Source organism: Lolium perenne, chromosome 4 (genome assembly GCF_019359855.2).
Source record: "Lolium perenne isolate Kyuss_39 chromosome 4, Kyuss_2.0, whole genome shotgun sequence".
In the NCBI taxonomy this organism is placed as follows: domain Eukaryota; kingdom Viridiplantae; phylum Streptophyta; class Magnoliopsida; order Poales; family Poaceae; genus Lolium; species Lolium perenne.
The window spans coordinates 117,344,759-117,360,253 of record NC_067247.2 but is presented as its reverse complement, the minus strand read 5'-3'; the positions used below and the strand labels follow the sequence as shown (position 1 = coordinate 117,360,253).

General features: G+C 42.9%; 1 protein-coding gene across 1 annotated transcript; it reads right to left on the bottom strand.

The window, feature by feature from the left end:
• Window positions 1–9,997: 9,997 nt before the first annotated feature.
• Window positions 9,998–14,304, bottom strand: LOC127293715 (cationic amino acid transporter 1). The gene is made up of 2 exons (XM_051323355.2): window positions 13,831–14,304; window positions 9,998–11,539 (listed from the first exon to the last, which is right to left on the bottom strand). The coding sequence occupies exons 1-2, from the start codon at window positions 14,243–14,245 to the stop codon at window positions 10,173–10,175; spliced, it is 1,782 nt and encodes a 593-aa protein (XP_051179315.1). The 5' UTR covers window positions 14,246–14,304; the 3' UTR covers window positions 9,998–10,172.
• Between the last annotated feature and the right edge of the window lie 1,191 nt (window positions 14,305–15,495).

Here is a 15,495-nt window from a genome sequence, read left to right as displayed (position 1 = left end):
GTAATGTAACTAGTGACTACATCCTTGAACATAGCACTAATGTTTTATCCCTAGTGGCAACAAGACAACACAACCTTAGAACTTTCTCACACTGTCCCTGTGTCAATGCGTGCATGAACCCACTATCGAGCATAAGTACTCCCTCTTGGAGTTACAAGCATCTACTTGGCCAGAGCATCTACTAGTAACGGAGAGCATGCAAGATCATAAACAACACATAAGCATAACTTTGATAATCAACATAACAAGTATTCTCTATTCATCGGATCCCAACAAACGCAACATATAGAATTACATATAGATGATCTTGATCATGATAGGCAGCTCACAAGATCCGACAATGATAGCACAATGGGGAGAAGACAACCATCTAGCTACTGCTATGGACCCATAGTCCAGGGGTAGACTACTCACTCATCACACCGGAGGCGACCATGGCGGCGTAGAGTCCTCCGGGGGATGATTCCCCTCTCCGGCAGGGTGCCGAGGCGATCTCCTGGATCCCCCGAGATGGGATCGGCGGCGGCGGCGTCTCGCAAGGTTTTCCGTATCGTGGCTCTCGTGCACCGGGGGTTTCGCCACGGAGGCTTTAAGTAGGCGGAAGGGCAAGTCAAGAGGCGGCACGGGGGCCCACACCATGTGCCGGCGCGGCCGGGGGTGGGGCCGCGCCGCCCTAGGGTTTGGCCACCCCGTGGCCCCTCTTCGTCTCGTCTTCGGACTTCTGGAAGCTTCGTGGAAAAATAGGCCCCTGGGCTTTGATTTCGTCCAATTCCGAGAATATTTCCTTACTAGGATTTCTGAAACCAAAAACAGCAGAAAACAAAGAATCGGCACTTCGGCATCTTGTTAATAGGTTAGTTCCAGAAAATGCACGAATATGACATAAAGTGTGCATAAAACATGTAGATAACATCAATAATGTGGCATGGAACATAAGAAATTATCGATACGTCGGAGACGTATCAGACATCTTTCATTAGAATGCCTTTTTTTCAAAACAAGCAACAAAAAAGTTCACTCTCAAAGCAATTTTAATTTTCCACATGAAATTATATGGTGGAAACCAAAAATCTGCATAGCAAGGTAAAAGGATTTAACCGAGAATTGTTTAGAGGAGGACATGAGTCAAACCAACATGTCTTCCTCATTATTCAAATTCACATCCCTACATTGCTCTATCAGTTTGTTCCATTCAGCTAGTCTCTCACCCACAAGAGTTCTTCGAAAACTTAGAGAATTCAGAGTTGGAGGAGATGCTTTCTGGATAGTGATGTTGCGATTATTACAAATAGCATACAATCTAGGGAAATTAGATGCCAAAGTTGTATCTGTGATCCAGGTGTCCTCCTAGAATCTTATTTTAGCACCATTTCCCACTTTGAAATTACAACATGATAAGAAAAGAGGTTTTACTTCCATAAGGCCCTGCCAGAAGTGGGAATCCCCAACTTTCTATGTGCATTGCCCCATGGTGGTTTTCTTAAGGTATATATTTTCTAGAATAGTTTGCCAGAAACCTTTCTCATTAAACAGTTTTCTAATTGATCAGGTGATATTTTTTCTTATCTTTCTTCCCACTCCACAAGAAACTTGATCTATATTTATCAAATTTCTTTCATTTCCCCACAGGGATTCTATAGAAGGAGAGCATATACAGTAGGATGCTAGAAAGGGAGGTGTTAATAAGTAAAGTTCTTCCACCAATGGACAAGTTTTTTCCATACCAACAATTTAATTTTTCTCCAATTTCTCTCCACAAGGGTCCCAATCGCTATTCTTCAATCGTTTCTCGTCGGCAGGAACACCCAAATATTTCGTTGGGAGAGATCCGACTTTACAAGTGAAAATCTCCTCGAAACTTTGTCTCCTTTCGTTCGCCCCGCCTATACAATAAACCTCACTTTTGTGGAAGTTTATTTTAAGGCCGAACATTTTTTCAAAGAGGCATAATATAAATTTCAATTTCCTAGCCTGCTCTAAGTCATCTTGTAGTATATAAAATTGTGTCATATGCATATTGCAGAATCAACACGCCTTTCTCTACTAGATGACAAGCATGTCCAGTGAGTAAACCTTGGGTCCTTGGTCCACCGTTCTACCGATAAGAATTGACAATACATCAACAGTAAGGTCAAAAAGTAGCGGAGGTAGCGGATCCCTTGCCTAAGCCCCCGACGTGTGTGAACCTGGCTACTACGGTTTAACATAGCGGGATATGCGTCTTAGAAACGACTATTTCATCCCGCTAAGAAAACTATAGCGAAGCTAAACCATTTAGAGTTTTCTACGAACAAAAACATCCTATATAACTAAGAAGATCATCCCCACTTACATATTTCTCTCAACATGCAGCCCCTCCACCTCAGCAGACCCCACTCAAACTGCCACGTCACTTTTTTTAGAAAAAAAATTCTCCTTCCTTTTCATCCGTAACATTTGTTTCTGATATCTCCTTCCATACGACCTATCGTTTCCCCTCCCCACGCTCAGCCCAGGATCAGCATCGGCCGCCGGTAACGCCGCACGACCCGATCGCCTCGCCTCCACTTCCTCTTCCCCGCTGCCTCTCCACCTCCTCTTCCTATAAATCTTCCTATAAACCAATTTATGTTCACGTCTCCACCAAAAACAGCCCTTGGGCTGGCTGTCGTGCTCTCCTGCTAAATTGCCCATCTACTGTCCTTTGCTTCTCTGATGTTTCTCTCCTGTCCAAGCTATGTCCCATCAGGTGGATTTTCTGACTGGAGCCTTCATGTGGATATTTCTTGCAACGAACCTGCAGGCGTAAGTTAACATGGTATTTTTTTTCTTTGTATGTTTTATTTTTTATTAACATAGATAGGTCTATTATTTCCTCACTGTAAGTTTGATTTTTTATTCAAAATCTTAATCCAAATTTCGTTTAAGGGAAACAGTTTTTATAAAGTTAAAGGTTCATGTACTGTTTTCTTTGTATGGGAATAAATAGGTGTCATTCCCATGATTCTATGTTTGTACGCTAATCTTTCTGTTTCAGTTGAGACTTGAGAAATAATCACTTAAACCATTCAAGTAGCCTTCCACTGTAATATGGTACATGCAATATCTTCGGTAAAAGATTTTCACCACCTAAACAAATGTTAAGCGAATCAATCATATGATTCCAGTTATAGGTTTTGCATGTAATTACAACTGGACTTGGTTACTTCTTAAATTCTTTTGCTGGTTACTTTTCATGATGAGTATCATGACAATGCACATACATATCATGATGAGTATAGTAAGATTTAATTGGGCATTACGACAAAGTACATAGACCGCCATCCAACTGCATCTATGCCTAAAAAGTCCACCTTCAGGTTATCATCCGAACCCCCTCCAGTATTAAGTTGCAAAGCAACAGACAATTGCATTAAGTATGGTGCGTAATGTAACTAGTGACTACATCCTTGAACATAGCACTAATGTTTTATCCCTAGTGGCAACAGCACAACACAACCTTAGAACTTTCTCGTCATCGTCCTGTGTCAATGCAGGCATGAACCCACTATCGAGCATAAGTACTCCCTCTTGGAGTTACAAGCATCTACTTGGCCAGAGCATCTACTAGTAACGGAGAGCATGCAAGATCATAAACAACACATAAGCATAACTTTGATAATCAACATAACAAGTATTCTCTATTCATCGGATCCCAACAAACGCAACATATAGAATTACATATAGATGATCTTGATCATGATAGGCAGCTCACAAGATCCGACAATGATAGCACAATGGGGAGAAGACAACCATCTAGCTACTGCTATGGACCCATAGTCCAGGGGTAGACTACTCACTCATCACACCGGAGGCGACCATGGCGGCGTAGAGTCCTCCGGGGGATGATTCCCCTCTCCGGCAGGGTGCCGGAGGCGATCTCCTGGATCCCCCGAGATGGGATCGGCGGCGGCGGCGTCTCAGTAAGGTTTTCCGTATCGTGGCTCTCGGTACTGGGGGTTTCGTCACGGAGGCTTTAAGTAGGCGGAAGGGCAAGTCAAGAGGCGGCACGGGGGGCCCACACCATAGGCCGGCGCGGCCAGGGGTGGGGCCGCGCCGCCCTAGGGTTTGGCCACCCCGTGGCCCCTCTTCGTCTCGTCTTCGGACTTCTGGAAGCTTCGTGGAAAAATAGGCCCCTGGGCTTTGATTTCGTCCAATTCCGAGAATATTTCCTTACTAGGATTTCTGAAACCAAAAACAAGCAGAAACAAAGAATCGGCACTTCGGCATCTTGTTAATAGGTTAGTTCCAGAAAATGCACGAATATGACATAAAGTGTGCATAAAACATGTAGATAACATCAATAATGTGGCATGGAACATAAGAAATTATCGATACGTCGGAGACGTATCAGACATCTTTCATTAGAATGCCTTTTTTTCAAAACAAGCAACAAAAAAGTTCACTCTCAAAGCAATTTTAATTTTCCACATGAAATTATATGGTGGAAACCAAAAATCTGCATAGCAAGGTAAAAGGATTTAACCGAGAATTGTTTAGAGGAGGACATGAGTCAAACCAACATGTCTTCCTCATTATTCAAATTCACATCCCTACATTGCTCTATCAGTTTGTTCCATTCAGCTAGTCTCTCACCCACAAGAGTTCTTCGAAAACTTAGAGAATTCAGAGTTGGAGGAGATGCTTTCTGGATAGTGATGTTGCGATTATTACAAATAGCATACAATCTAGGGAAATTAGATGCCAAAGTTGTATCTGTGATCCAGGTGTCCTCCTAGAATCTTATTTTAGCACCATTTCCCACTTTGAAATTACAACATGATAAGAAAAGAGGTTTTACTTCCATAAGGCCCTGCCAGAAGTGGGAATCCCCAACTTTCTATGTGCATTGCCCCATGGTGGTTTTCTTAAGGTATATATTTTCTAGAATAGTTTGCCAGAAACCTTTCTCATTAAACAGTTTTCTAATTGATCAGGTGATATTTTTTCTTATCTTTCTTCCCACTCCACAAGAAACTTGATCTATATTTATCAAATTTCTTTCATTTCCCCACAGGGATTCTATAGAAGGAGAGCATATACAGTAGGATGCTAGAAAGGGAGGTGTTAATAAGTAAAGTTCTTCCACCAATGGACAAGTTTTTTCCATACCAACAATTTAATTTTTCTCCAATTTCTCTCCACAAGGGTCCCAATCGCTATTCTTCAATCGTTTCTCGTCGGCAGGAACACCCAAATATTTCGTTGGGAGAGATCCGACTTTACAAGTGAAAATCTCCTCGAAACTTTGTCTCCTTTCGTTCGCCCCGCCTATACAATAAACCTCACTTTTGTGGAAGTTTATTTTAAGGCCGAACATTTTTTCAAAGAGGCATAATATAAATTTCAATTTCCTAGCCTGCTCTAAGTCATCTTGTAGTATATAAAATTGTGTCATATGCATATTGCAGAATCAACACGCCTTTCTCTACTAGATGACAAGCATGTCCAGTGAGTAAACCTTGGGTCCTTGGTCCACCGTTCTACCGATAAGAATTGACAATACATCAACAGTAAGGTCAAAAAGTAGCGGAGGTAGCGGATCCCTTGCCTAAGCCCCCGACGTGTGTGAACCTGGCTACTACGGTTTAACATAGCGGGATATGCGTCTTAGAAACGACTATTTCATCCCGCTAAGAAAACTATAGCGAAGCTAAACCATTTAGAGTTTTCTACGAACAAAAACATCCTATATAACTAAGAAGATCATCCCCACTTACATATTTCTCTCAACATGCAGCCCCTCCACCTCAGCAGACCCCACTCAAACTGCCACGTCACTTTTTTTAGAAAAAAAATTCTCCTTCCTTTTCATCCGTAACATTTGTTTCTGATATCTCCTTCCATACGACCTATCGTTTCCCCTCCCCACGCTCAGCCCAGGATCAGCATCGGCCGCCGGTAACGCCTGCACGACCTGATCGCCTCGCCTCCACTTCCTCTTCCCCGCTGCTGCCTCTCCACCTCCTCTTCCTATAAATCTTCCTATAAACCAATTTCTGTTCACGTCTCCACCAAAAACAGCCCTTGGGCTGGCTGTCGTGCTCTCCTGCTAAATTGCCCATCTACTGTCCTTTGCTTCTCTGATGTTTCTCTCCTGTCCAAGCTATGTCCGACAAGCAATCAAGTCTCTGTTTGTTCTATTCGCTTCTCTTTTGCTTTCCGATGATCTGCCATGCCTGATCAACAGGGACACAACCACGACGCATATGGCTTTCTCAGATGCCGCAAGGACCGGTTCTGGCAATAGCTGCTACCAAATCCATGATTTTCTACTTATTATCCACTTTATTGCTAGAGAGGTTCTTTGTTATTCCCCTATTTGTGTATGCGAGGTTTGAAGGATCATACATATGATGTTTTGTCATTGCTTTATATAGCCTCAGTTTGTACATTCATTAGATTGAGTAGAGCAGGCAGTGAAAACTACTCCTTAGTTATCGCCTCACTATAGCAGGTGACCCAACTATTTTTTGAAGGCAAGCTTCAGGTGGATTTTCTGACTGGAGCCTTCATGTGGATATTTCTTGCAACGAACCTGCAGGCGTAAGTTAACATGGTATTTTTTTTTTCTTTGTATGTTTTATTTTTTTATTAACATAGATAGGTCTATTATTTCCTCACTGTAAGTTTGATTTTTTATTCAAAATCTTAATCCAAATTTCGTTTAAGGGAAACAGTTTTTATAAAGTTAAAGGTTCATGTACTGTTTTCTTTGTATGGGAATAAATAGGTGTCATTCCCATGATTCTATGTTTGTACGCTAATCTTTCTGTTTCAGTTGAGACTTGAGAAATAATCACTTAAGCCATTCAAGTAGCCTTCCACTGTAATATGGTACATGCAATATCTTCGGTAAAAGATTTTCACCACCTAAACAAATGTTAAGCGAATCAATCATATGATTCCAGTTATAGGTTTTGCATGTAATTACAACTGGACTTGGTTACTTCTTAAATTCTTTTGCTGGTTACTTTTCTCACCGCGGAGTGCACTATTCTCTTTCGTTCAACAAGAGAGTATTTCCATTCTTCCAACAATTATGTAAGCTTGCTTCTGATCTTTCACTTGCTCTGAGGTAGCAGTTCTATATTTTCTATTTCATAGTGCAATCTTAATATTTTTTTCCAACACAATTGTCCGTTGGCATACCTGTTTTTTTTCATATTTTTCTTATCAGGAATACTACTTGGTACATAATGGCATGCTGCTCACCAATTTTCTGTCAAACTGAGAAGCAGGATGCTTTATCTTCAGAAGTAAGGCCTCTTCTCAGAAGTAGCCATAATTCTATTTTCTTTTCAGTTGATCTTTTTATGATTTATCAATTGGTACCCGTGTTAATTATGCACTATATACATTTAGATTATGTTCCTTTTCTCTGAATTGTGTACCCTTTACAAGAGTTATTAATATACAAGTTTGAAATGTGCACCTCCTAACACCTTAGTATACAAGTGTGCATAACTTCACAATAGGTTATATAAGAGCTGATATACAAGTTTGAAATGTGCACCTCCCAACACCTTAATATACAAGTGTGCAGAACTTCACAATAGGTTATATAAGAGCTGACATCTAATGTTGGATTAGTATAATGCATATTAACCAAAATTTGATATTACATTGTCCTGATAGAACCTGTCGTCGCAGGTCAGGTGGATATATTTATGTGGAACTGAACCGGGAAGCTCTCCTCGATGATAATCTGAAAAATAATGTCAGAAAAATTGTGTGTGTTTGCCAGAAACCTACTCTTAGTAATTGTTCATACTTACTTGCCCAGATGGATTGCGTGTGTTTACAGTTTGCATGATGTAGGCCATGTTGCAGATTATGGAACACAAGAATTGATCTCTCTCAAAATCAATAGATTCTTATAGTTCATTTTGTTTTAGGAAGTGTACGACAGCCTACTAAGAAAGGTGAACCTTAACTATAGTCCATTCACTATAAGTCCGCTTGATCGTTTGTGTTGATACATGCAAGTGTACATACATACTACATCACACAATTCATGGGAGAATAGGGTTGTGATGTAAGAGATGTCAAAATCATGATATTTTGATTTTGCTTCGTTCTGTCGCGAGGTGGTTCATGCAAGATTATGGCATAATACTTTTTTTTGCTTCTTTATGACTCTAAGAGTTGAACACATATGATTGTTAGTTCGACTGTATAATTGATCTCACCCACTCACAAGATTTAGGGAACTGATATATATCCTGATAGTTAAACACCAGAGCTTCCAGGGGATCACCCATTGAAGACTACCAAATACATCTTTTGCGTACATGAACAAAAAAACCCCGGTATTTAAATTCACCACATCTTATGCTACCTATGCTCAATAAATATTTTCTGATAATACAATAATAAAAATGTAATTATTTCCTATTGTGAGTTCGATATTATTAATACAAACATTTCTCTGAAATACAAACAAAGATCATCCAAATATATTGCACACAATTTCCGCAGCAGCGCGCGGGGAATTATCTAGTTCCTAGAAAAATTAGGCATCAAATATTCATATCGTCTATAAATATGACAAGAAATTCAATGTTATTACAAACTTGTACTAAACAATAATGATGATTGTAGTAATAGAAGTAGTTTATAAATACATTACATATCCAGGTCTAACTTTCAAATTTAAATATAGCGCTACGGAAATTCAATTCGGCTCCCAGGTGCATATGGTCCCTCTACCAAAATATTATATTTCGAAATGTCGAAAATTTTTGATAAAAAAATCTACATGTATATCTTCATGATATATATGCGTTCGTCAAGTTTCGTGAGAAACTAATATTTTTTGTGGTCTATGTAAAAAAGAGTTAATTTATCTTCTGAAAAGCCTTGTTTTTAGCATTAAATTTTGTATTTTTACACAAGTCACATGATAAGTTGATTTTTCACGAAACAACTTTGTGAGCTCGTAGCACGTGAAAATGTACATGTGAATTTTTCGTTTCAATTTTTTTGAAATTTTAAAATATGTGTAACATGCTTTCAAAATAAAGGGAGCATATGCTCCCATGTGCCGAACACCACTCCCTATCTTTTAGCACTATATAGAGTTTAAGTGCTAGGTGACGGAAGATTCTATTTAGCCTTAAAAGGTCGAGGCTTACTCATGGTGGCATGATATTCCTAGTTCAGTCCGTTCTTTCGGCAATTGCTATCTTCCATCTAGTGTCCTTAGAGCATCTCCAGTCGCGTCCCCCGGCGTTTGGGGGACGGCGGACAAGAAATGGAGAAAATCGCGTCCCAGTCGCGTCCCCCAAAGCTAAATAGCGCCTCATTTTGTGTCCGGCGTCCCCGGTAGAGACTCTATGTATAGAGTCTCTACCGGGGACGCCGGACACAAAATGAGAGCCCATATGCATGCATGCAGCCCCTAGTCCCCACATGCCATTCTCTTTCCCCACACTTTCTCTCACCTACTTTTTCCACATGGGGTGGTCCCTTCTATTAAAATGCATGCATCCGGACGCTGTTTGAGGGACGCGGCTGGAAAGGGTCTCTTTTCTGTACAGATTTTTGATCTCTTTTTGTCCGGCGCGGTCCTAAACGTGCCCCAAATCATCTGTGTCGGACGCTTTTTGAGGGACGCGACTGGAGATGCTCTTAACCCGGCTCGCCTCCTTGGCTGTTTAATGCCATTGATAAAATTCGAAGAGCTTTCCTATGAAAATCTTAGTTGCAACGCACTTGTTAGCATGAATCAATACAAATCCAACGGCTGGGTACCTTGCTGAGCTTTACCTCAATTCTCGGGCCACCAGAACTGACAAAACTGTAATCTTAAAGCTCTCCAAATATATGGACAGGTATACCGTCGCTGCTGCCGAGACTTGCTCGTGTGCTATTTTAGACAGTAGCTTTTTCACAAAAACTAACGTACATCTTAAACACTTGGACTTGTAGTTTGGCAAGGGTTCGAAAGGTTAATGACCACACCACTCCACTATAGGTTTTTGAAGAAATATACCTTGGCATCCTAAACAACTTGGCACAAGTAAGTTCTGGTTCGTGCATATCATACTGAAGTAACTGTACAACACAGATCATAATTCGCAATGTCACGTCACACACATTGTAATCCTCCACAGATAGATTGGACCGGACCGCGCTGATGGTACTATTGATCACTTGCCGTTGGTCGGCGGCGCCACCTGCCCGTCCTCCACCTTGCGGGCGGCGGCCTCGGCTGCAAGCGCCTTGGACTCGTCGTAGGACGCGTGCAGTCCGATGAAGATGTAGTACACGAGCAGCCCCGCGGTCCAAAAGCCGAACCTCTCGAACGACTTGGCGTCGATGGAGCCGAGCAGGAAGATGTTGATGGCGATGGACGCCGACGGCAGCCATGGCACCAGCGGCGTCCCCCACAGCTTGGGCGTCCTGGCCTGCGGCACGAACGCCCACAGGCACGCCGTCGACACGAGCCACGCCGGCACGGTGACGGCGTACGGCACCCAGCTCTTGCGGTCCAGGCCCCAGTACGTGGCCGTCGCGATCGACGACAGCAGGATGGCCACGATGCACGCGACGAGCTTGTTGCGGTTGGCGGCTGTGGTCTCGCCGGTGACGTAGTAACGGCGGACGAGCAGCGAGACGGCGACGAGCATGAAGATGAAGAGCGTGGAGATGGAGAGGAGGTTGGAGAGGATGCCGAGGTCGGTGAAGAAGGCGATGACGGCGGTGGCGAAGAGCATGACGACGGTGGCGTTGACAGGCGTGCCCGTCCTGGGGTGCACCTGCGCGAGCCAGGGCGGCATCATGTGCGTGCGGGCGATGTGGGTGAGGTAGCGCGCCTGGCCGACGGCGCTGACGAGCAGCACGGTGGTCATCCCCTTGAGGGCGCCGAAGGCCACGATGTACTTGGCCCAGTTCATGCCCCTCTGGGAGAAGGCGACGGAGAAGGGCGCGTCCTTATCGATCTCGGCGAACGGCACCATGAGGCAGAGCGTGACAGCGAGGATGCAGTAGAGCCCCGTGGTGATGGCCATTGACCCCACGAGTCCGATGGGGATGTCGCGCGCCGGGTTCTTGGTCTCCTCGGCCATGGTGCTGACGGCGTCGAAGCCGATGTAGGCGAAGAAGAGCACCGCGGAGGCTGCGAAGATGCCCCGGGCACCAAAGTGCGTGAAGTCGCGCATGTTGGCGGTGTCGGCCTTGGTGAGCCCGGCGACGATGATGAAGAGGATGACCCCGATGTGGACGATGGAGAGGATGTAGTTGAAGCGGGAGGAGCCCTTGGTGCTGATCACGGCGAAGGCGCAGATGAGCACGATGACGACGACGGCGATGGGGTCGAGGCGGGAGTAGTCCTCGTGGAGTGAGGTGGCGTGGATGCGGAACCGGTCGGGCTCTTGGTTGAGCAGCGTGGCGAAGTAGGACGTCCACGCGCGCGCCACCGCCGCGCCGCCGATGCAGTACTCCAGGAGGATGTTGCCCGCGCCAACGAACGCCATGAAGTCGCCCAGCTCCACCCGGAGGTAGGCAAACGAACCCCCTGCACGAGAATTTCGTCAGTGATAGAGTATCGACGACGATTCATCATGAGCATTTCGTCGAACACATCGACTGAGAATTTCGTCGAACACTTCTACTGTTGCAGTTAACTAACTAATTCCTCAGTTTAGCTACATAGGACTAGTAACACAAAGGCACTTAAAACACTGGTGTATGTACTCGTGAAAAGAACCGCATCAGTGCTTCTCCCTAAACAAGGCATATACATTTAGAAAAATCCATATTGTCCAAGGTTAACCATGTTTTTAAACAAAAATATGAATACCTACAATACCAAATCAATATCAACAGATTCACTGCACAATACATTTTGATAGTGCATTTACCAAATATTGCAAATGTTAATATTTTCTTTTACATGTTTGGTCAAACTTAGCATGCTTTGACCTTTGACTATATTTATAGGTCTTGTTTTATGGTAATCTCAATTTATAGTTAGACTATGTTGTGGTGAATTTAATTTATAGGGTGAATAAATTTACCTCCTTTCTGCACTTGCACAAATTCTGAAGTCTGCTAAAACATTCCCTAAGACGATTCTTGGTGGCAACTTTGAAATGGTAATTTCTGAATCAGTTAGAAGTAGCACAACTGTTCTCTATAATATGCTACAACCTACAAAGTATTTTGAAGGCTGATTTTTTTAGCAAAAGGTAAAATGGAAAAATCTTGTTAGCCATATGAGATTATCTTAGTCCATCGCAATTAATGGCTATGATCCACTACAATAGCAAACCTAGCATAAGCCATGCGGTCACAACTCAACAATTGCACTTGATCATGATAAACCCATCGGCCCAATAAATTGCATTTGCAAGTTTAGCACAACAGACTACAACAAGGCCAACCTAAGCCTAAGCCATGCGGTCACAACTCAACAATTGCTGTGTCCTTTCTGCCTTACAAGTTACAAGTACGGACTATTGTGTTAGCCATAGTGTGCGTGTTTATGTGATTATGTCATATCTTTCGTGTTCCTAAAACGTAAGCTCACATACATGCTTCTAAAAATATCACGTATCAGTATTTAGGAAAATTGTCTCCCTAATCTAAGAATCCGTCCTCTCTGCTCCTCAAGCTCTAAATGAAAAAGTCGCAAGTCAAGACATTACTGTCACTCTCTGCTTCCAGAAATAGTGTTACTATTTGGTCAAACGATGAGAATTTTCATCACGACAAAGCAGAGCAATTGATCAAATCAACAACTAGTCTACTATCAGTAATTCTCAGACCAGCTTGCTGATGGGTAGTGTGAACTACCTTTCAAAGTCCAAGCAGAATTGACGGGTACTATGTATATATTCTTTAAACCCGTTAGTTTTCAAAGGAGAAAATGAATGGCGAGATTCAAGAATCCAAGTGAGTGAGTCAACTGGATAACATCAACTACTAGTCTACTACTACTCCTTATGGTATCTGAGACTATTTTGCTGATGTGCAGTGTGTGAACTATCCTTCAAAGTTCAAAAATACTATTCTTTTATATTACTGTTGATTTTCAACGGAGAAACTGAATAAGAAACACATAATAGGTGCGCGAGATCCAAGACTCCAAGTGAGTGAGTCAACTGGATAACATCAGGGAGAAAAAGGTTGCCACGGACTTGCTGTAGTACTATAATTCCTAACATTTTGTACTGGTAGCGACATGTTAGAATTGCTCTACTATAATTCCTAACACGATTGTACTGGTAGTGACATGTTGGACAGCTCCATGTTAGTGAGATCGATCAATATGGGTAGTCCAGACTAGATCAAGAACTCAAGAACATTTATTACTTAATTTGGTAACTGAATGGGGAAATAAACTACCCTGTCCATTCATGTAGACATGCCCGCCACATATGTAGCACCTTGTTGTATTCTTCTACCTAATTGAGGTTATACTACTATGTTAGCACCACAAGTATAATTGTATATTCTGCTAGAATCTTTCTGTTTTACCTGCTGCGTGTTTGGACTTCCTTAGAGGTGACAGAAGAATCTTTCCAATTTCTAACTACATGCTTATCCATCAGACTACCTAGGTTAATGCACTAAATACTACTTTTGCATCAGAGTAGTATACTATGACGATCTACTCCGTATAATCTTTTTATCAAGAAATCACAGCTTAATCTGTCGTCAGACAGCGACGACGAGAAAAATCATGAGCTGAAGTAGATCATATCTTCATTTTGTTGCGAATTGAAACCGGATCATAGCACAGGTCGCGCCAGCTACAGCATGTGCGTACGTCAGTGTGCGTGTTAAAGAAAACAATTACTGTACCTGCGACGGGTATCTCGACGGCGAACTCGGTGTAGCAGAAGACGGAGAGCATGGCGGAGACCCCGGAGACGACGTAGGAGAGGACGACGGCGGGGCCGGCGACCTCCTTGGCCTCCTGCCCCGTGAGCACGAAGATGCCGGCGCCGATGACGGCGCCGACGCCGAACCAGGCGAGGTCCCACCACGTGAGGTCCCGCTTCATGTCGGCGCCGCTCCGGGCGCGCACCTCGTGCAGCTCCGTCGCCTCCAGCGACCGGGACGTCAGCCGGTCGGCCAGCCGGTGCCCCGTGCTCCGCAGCGCGCGCCCGTACGCCGCCCAGCTCGAGAACGACTCCTCCGGGAAGAAGTCCTCCTTGGAGCACGAGCACCCGCGCCGCCGCACGACGCCGCCGCCGCCATCGGAGCCCACCGCCATGGCTGAGCTGGTTTGGCTTTGGGCTTGCTTCCCTTGGCGCTGTGCGCGCGCTTAATTGTAGGGAGGGTGTGGTCAATACAATGGCGTGATACGCGCGGGGTTTTAAAGAAGGGCCGGAGCGACAAATGGATGCGCGCGCGCGTGGGTTCTTATTTAGCCGGCGACGACATGGCACGCAATTGGTTAGGAGCTTAGGGTGATAACATCATCATTCTCTTCAGCTGAATGCAACCCGCACGCTGCGAATACGCCACATGAAAGGGACAAGAACATCACTAGCTAAGCCATGGTTTTTGTTCGTCAAACGTTTGTTTTTTCTTCCAGAAGTGTAATAATTAGGTTAGTTGTGATATTCTTTGATTAATGGGCAAGAAGTACTCAAGTGATCAAGCTTCGTTAGGAGTAGAAGAAATATATTTTTTTTACAATAAAGGGGAGTTTTTGTTATCTAAATTGACACATCAAAATGATACAAGCAAAAAAGAAATTACATTCGATCTCTACATAAAGATACACGACACAAAAGAGGAAAGATAAATAGTTCAACAATAAATAAGCTCCATATCCACCATATTAGTAACACTCTGATGTTAAATAAATTTGATGCAACCTGACTGACCGACCAAACTCCACGTGTGAATTTGCATTCAAAGAAAAACATGTGGTTGCCTCGTCTAGCTAGTCATCATGTGGCCCAAATTAATTGGCACAACCATATACTGAGGGAATATATATTTATTGGAAAATAAGTTTCTTTTGGCAATGATTATTTGGAAAAATGTGTTTCCCTAAAGAGATTTTAGGTCATGTACAATGGTTGATATGTTGTCTTATCTTAATCTTGTCATGTAATCTAGATATAATAATAAAATGTTATTTATAGTGAGTTAGTTTTTAGTCTTATATCTAGTCTAAATATGTGGTGAAGAGACATTGTTGCTCAAACATCATCTCTTAACTAAACAGAAGGCAACTATTTTTTTTTACTTTATCTTTCCTTGACCTCAAAGTTTATCTTACGTGGCACTTCTAAGTTCTAAGACATCACCATGCCCTTAGATTTTCCTATTAGTACAACTCTATAAAAAAAATGTATACATATCATGTATAAACAACATATCATATAAGTCCAGCCGTAAAATTTATCTTAGATTGACCAATATAAGATAAGGTAATTGAAATGATGCTCCTTACTTTTCCTTGGAGTTTGTACATAGATCGTTGTTGATGTTCATGCAACCTTACTCTCT

Coding starts and splice junctions, on each gene's coding strand:
- LOC127293715 (XM_051323355.2), bottom strand. CDS start 14,245: ATGGCGGTGGGCTCCGATGGCGGCGGCGGCGTCGTGCGGCGGCGCGGG. Junction 11,540..13,830: donor CGTCGAGATACCCGTCGCAG/GTACAGTAATTG, acceptor ATTCTCGTGCAG/GGGGTTCGTTTGCCTACCTC.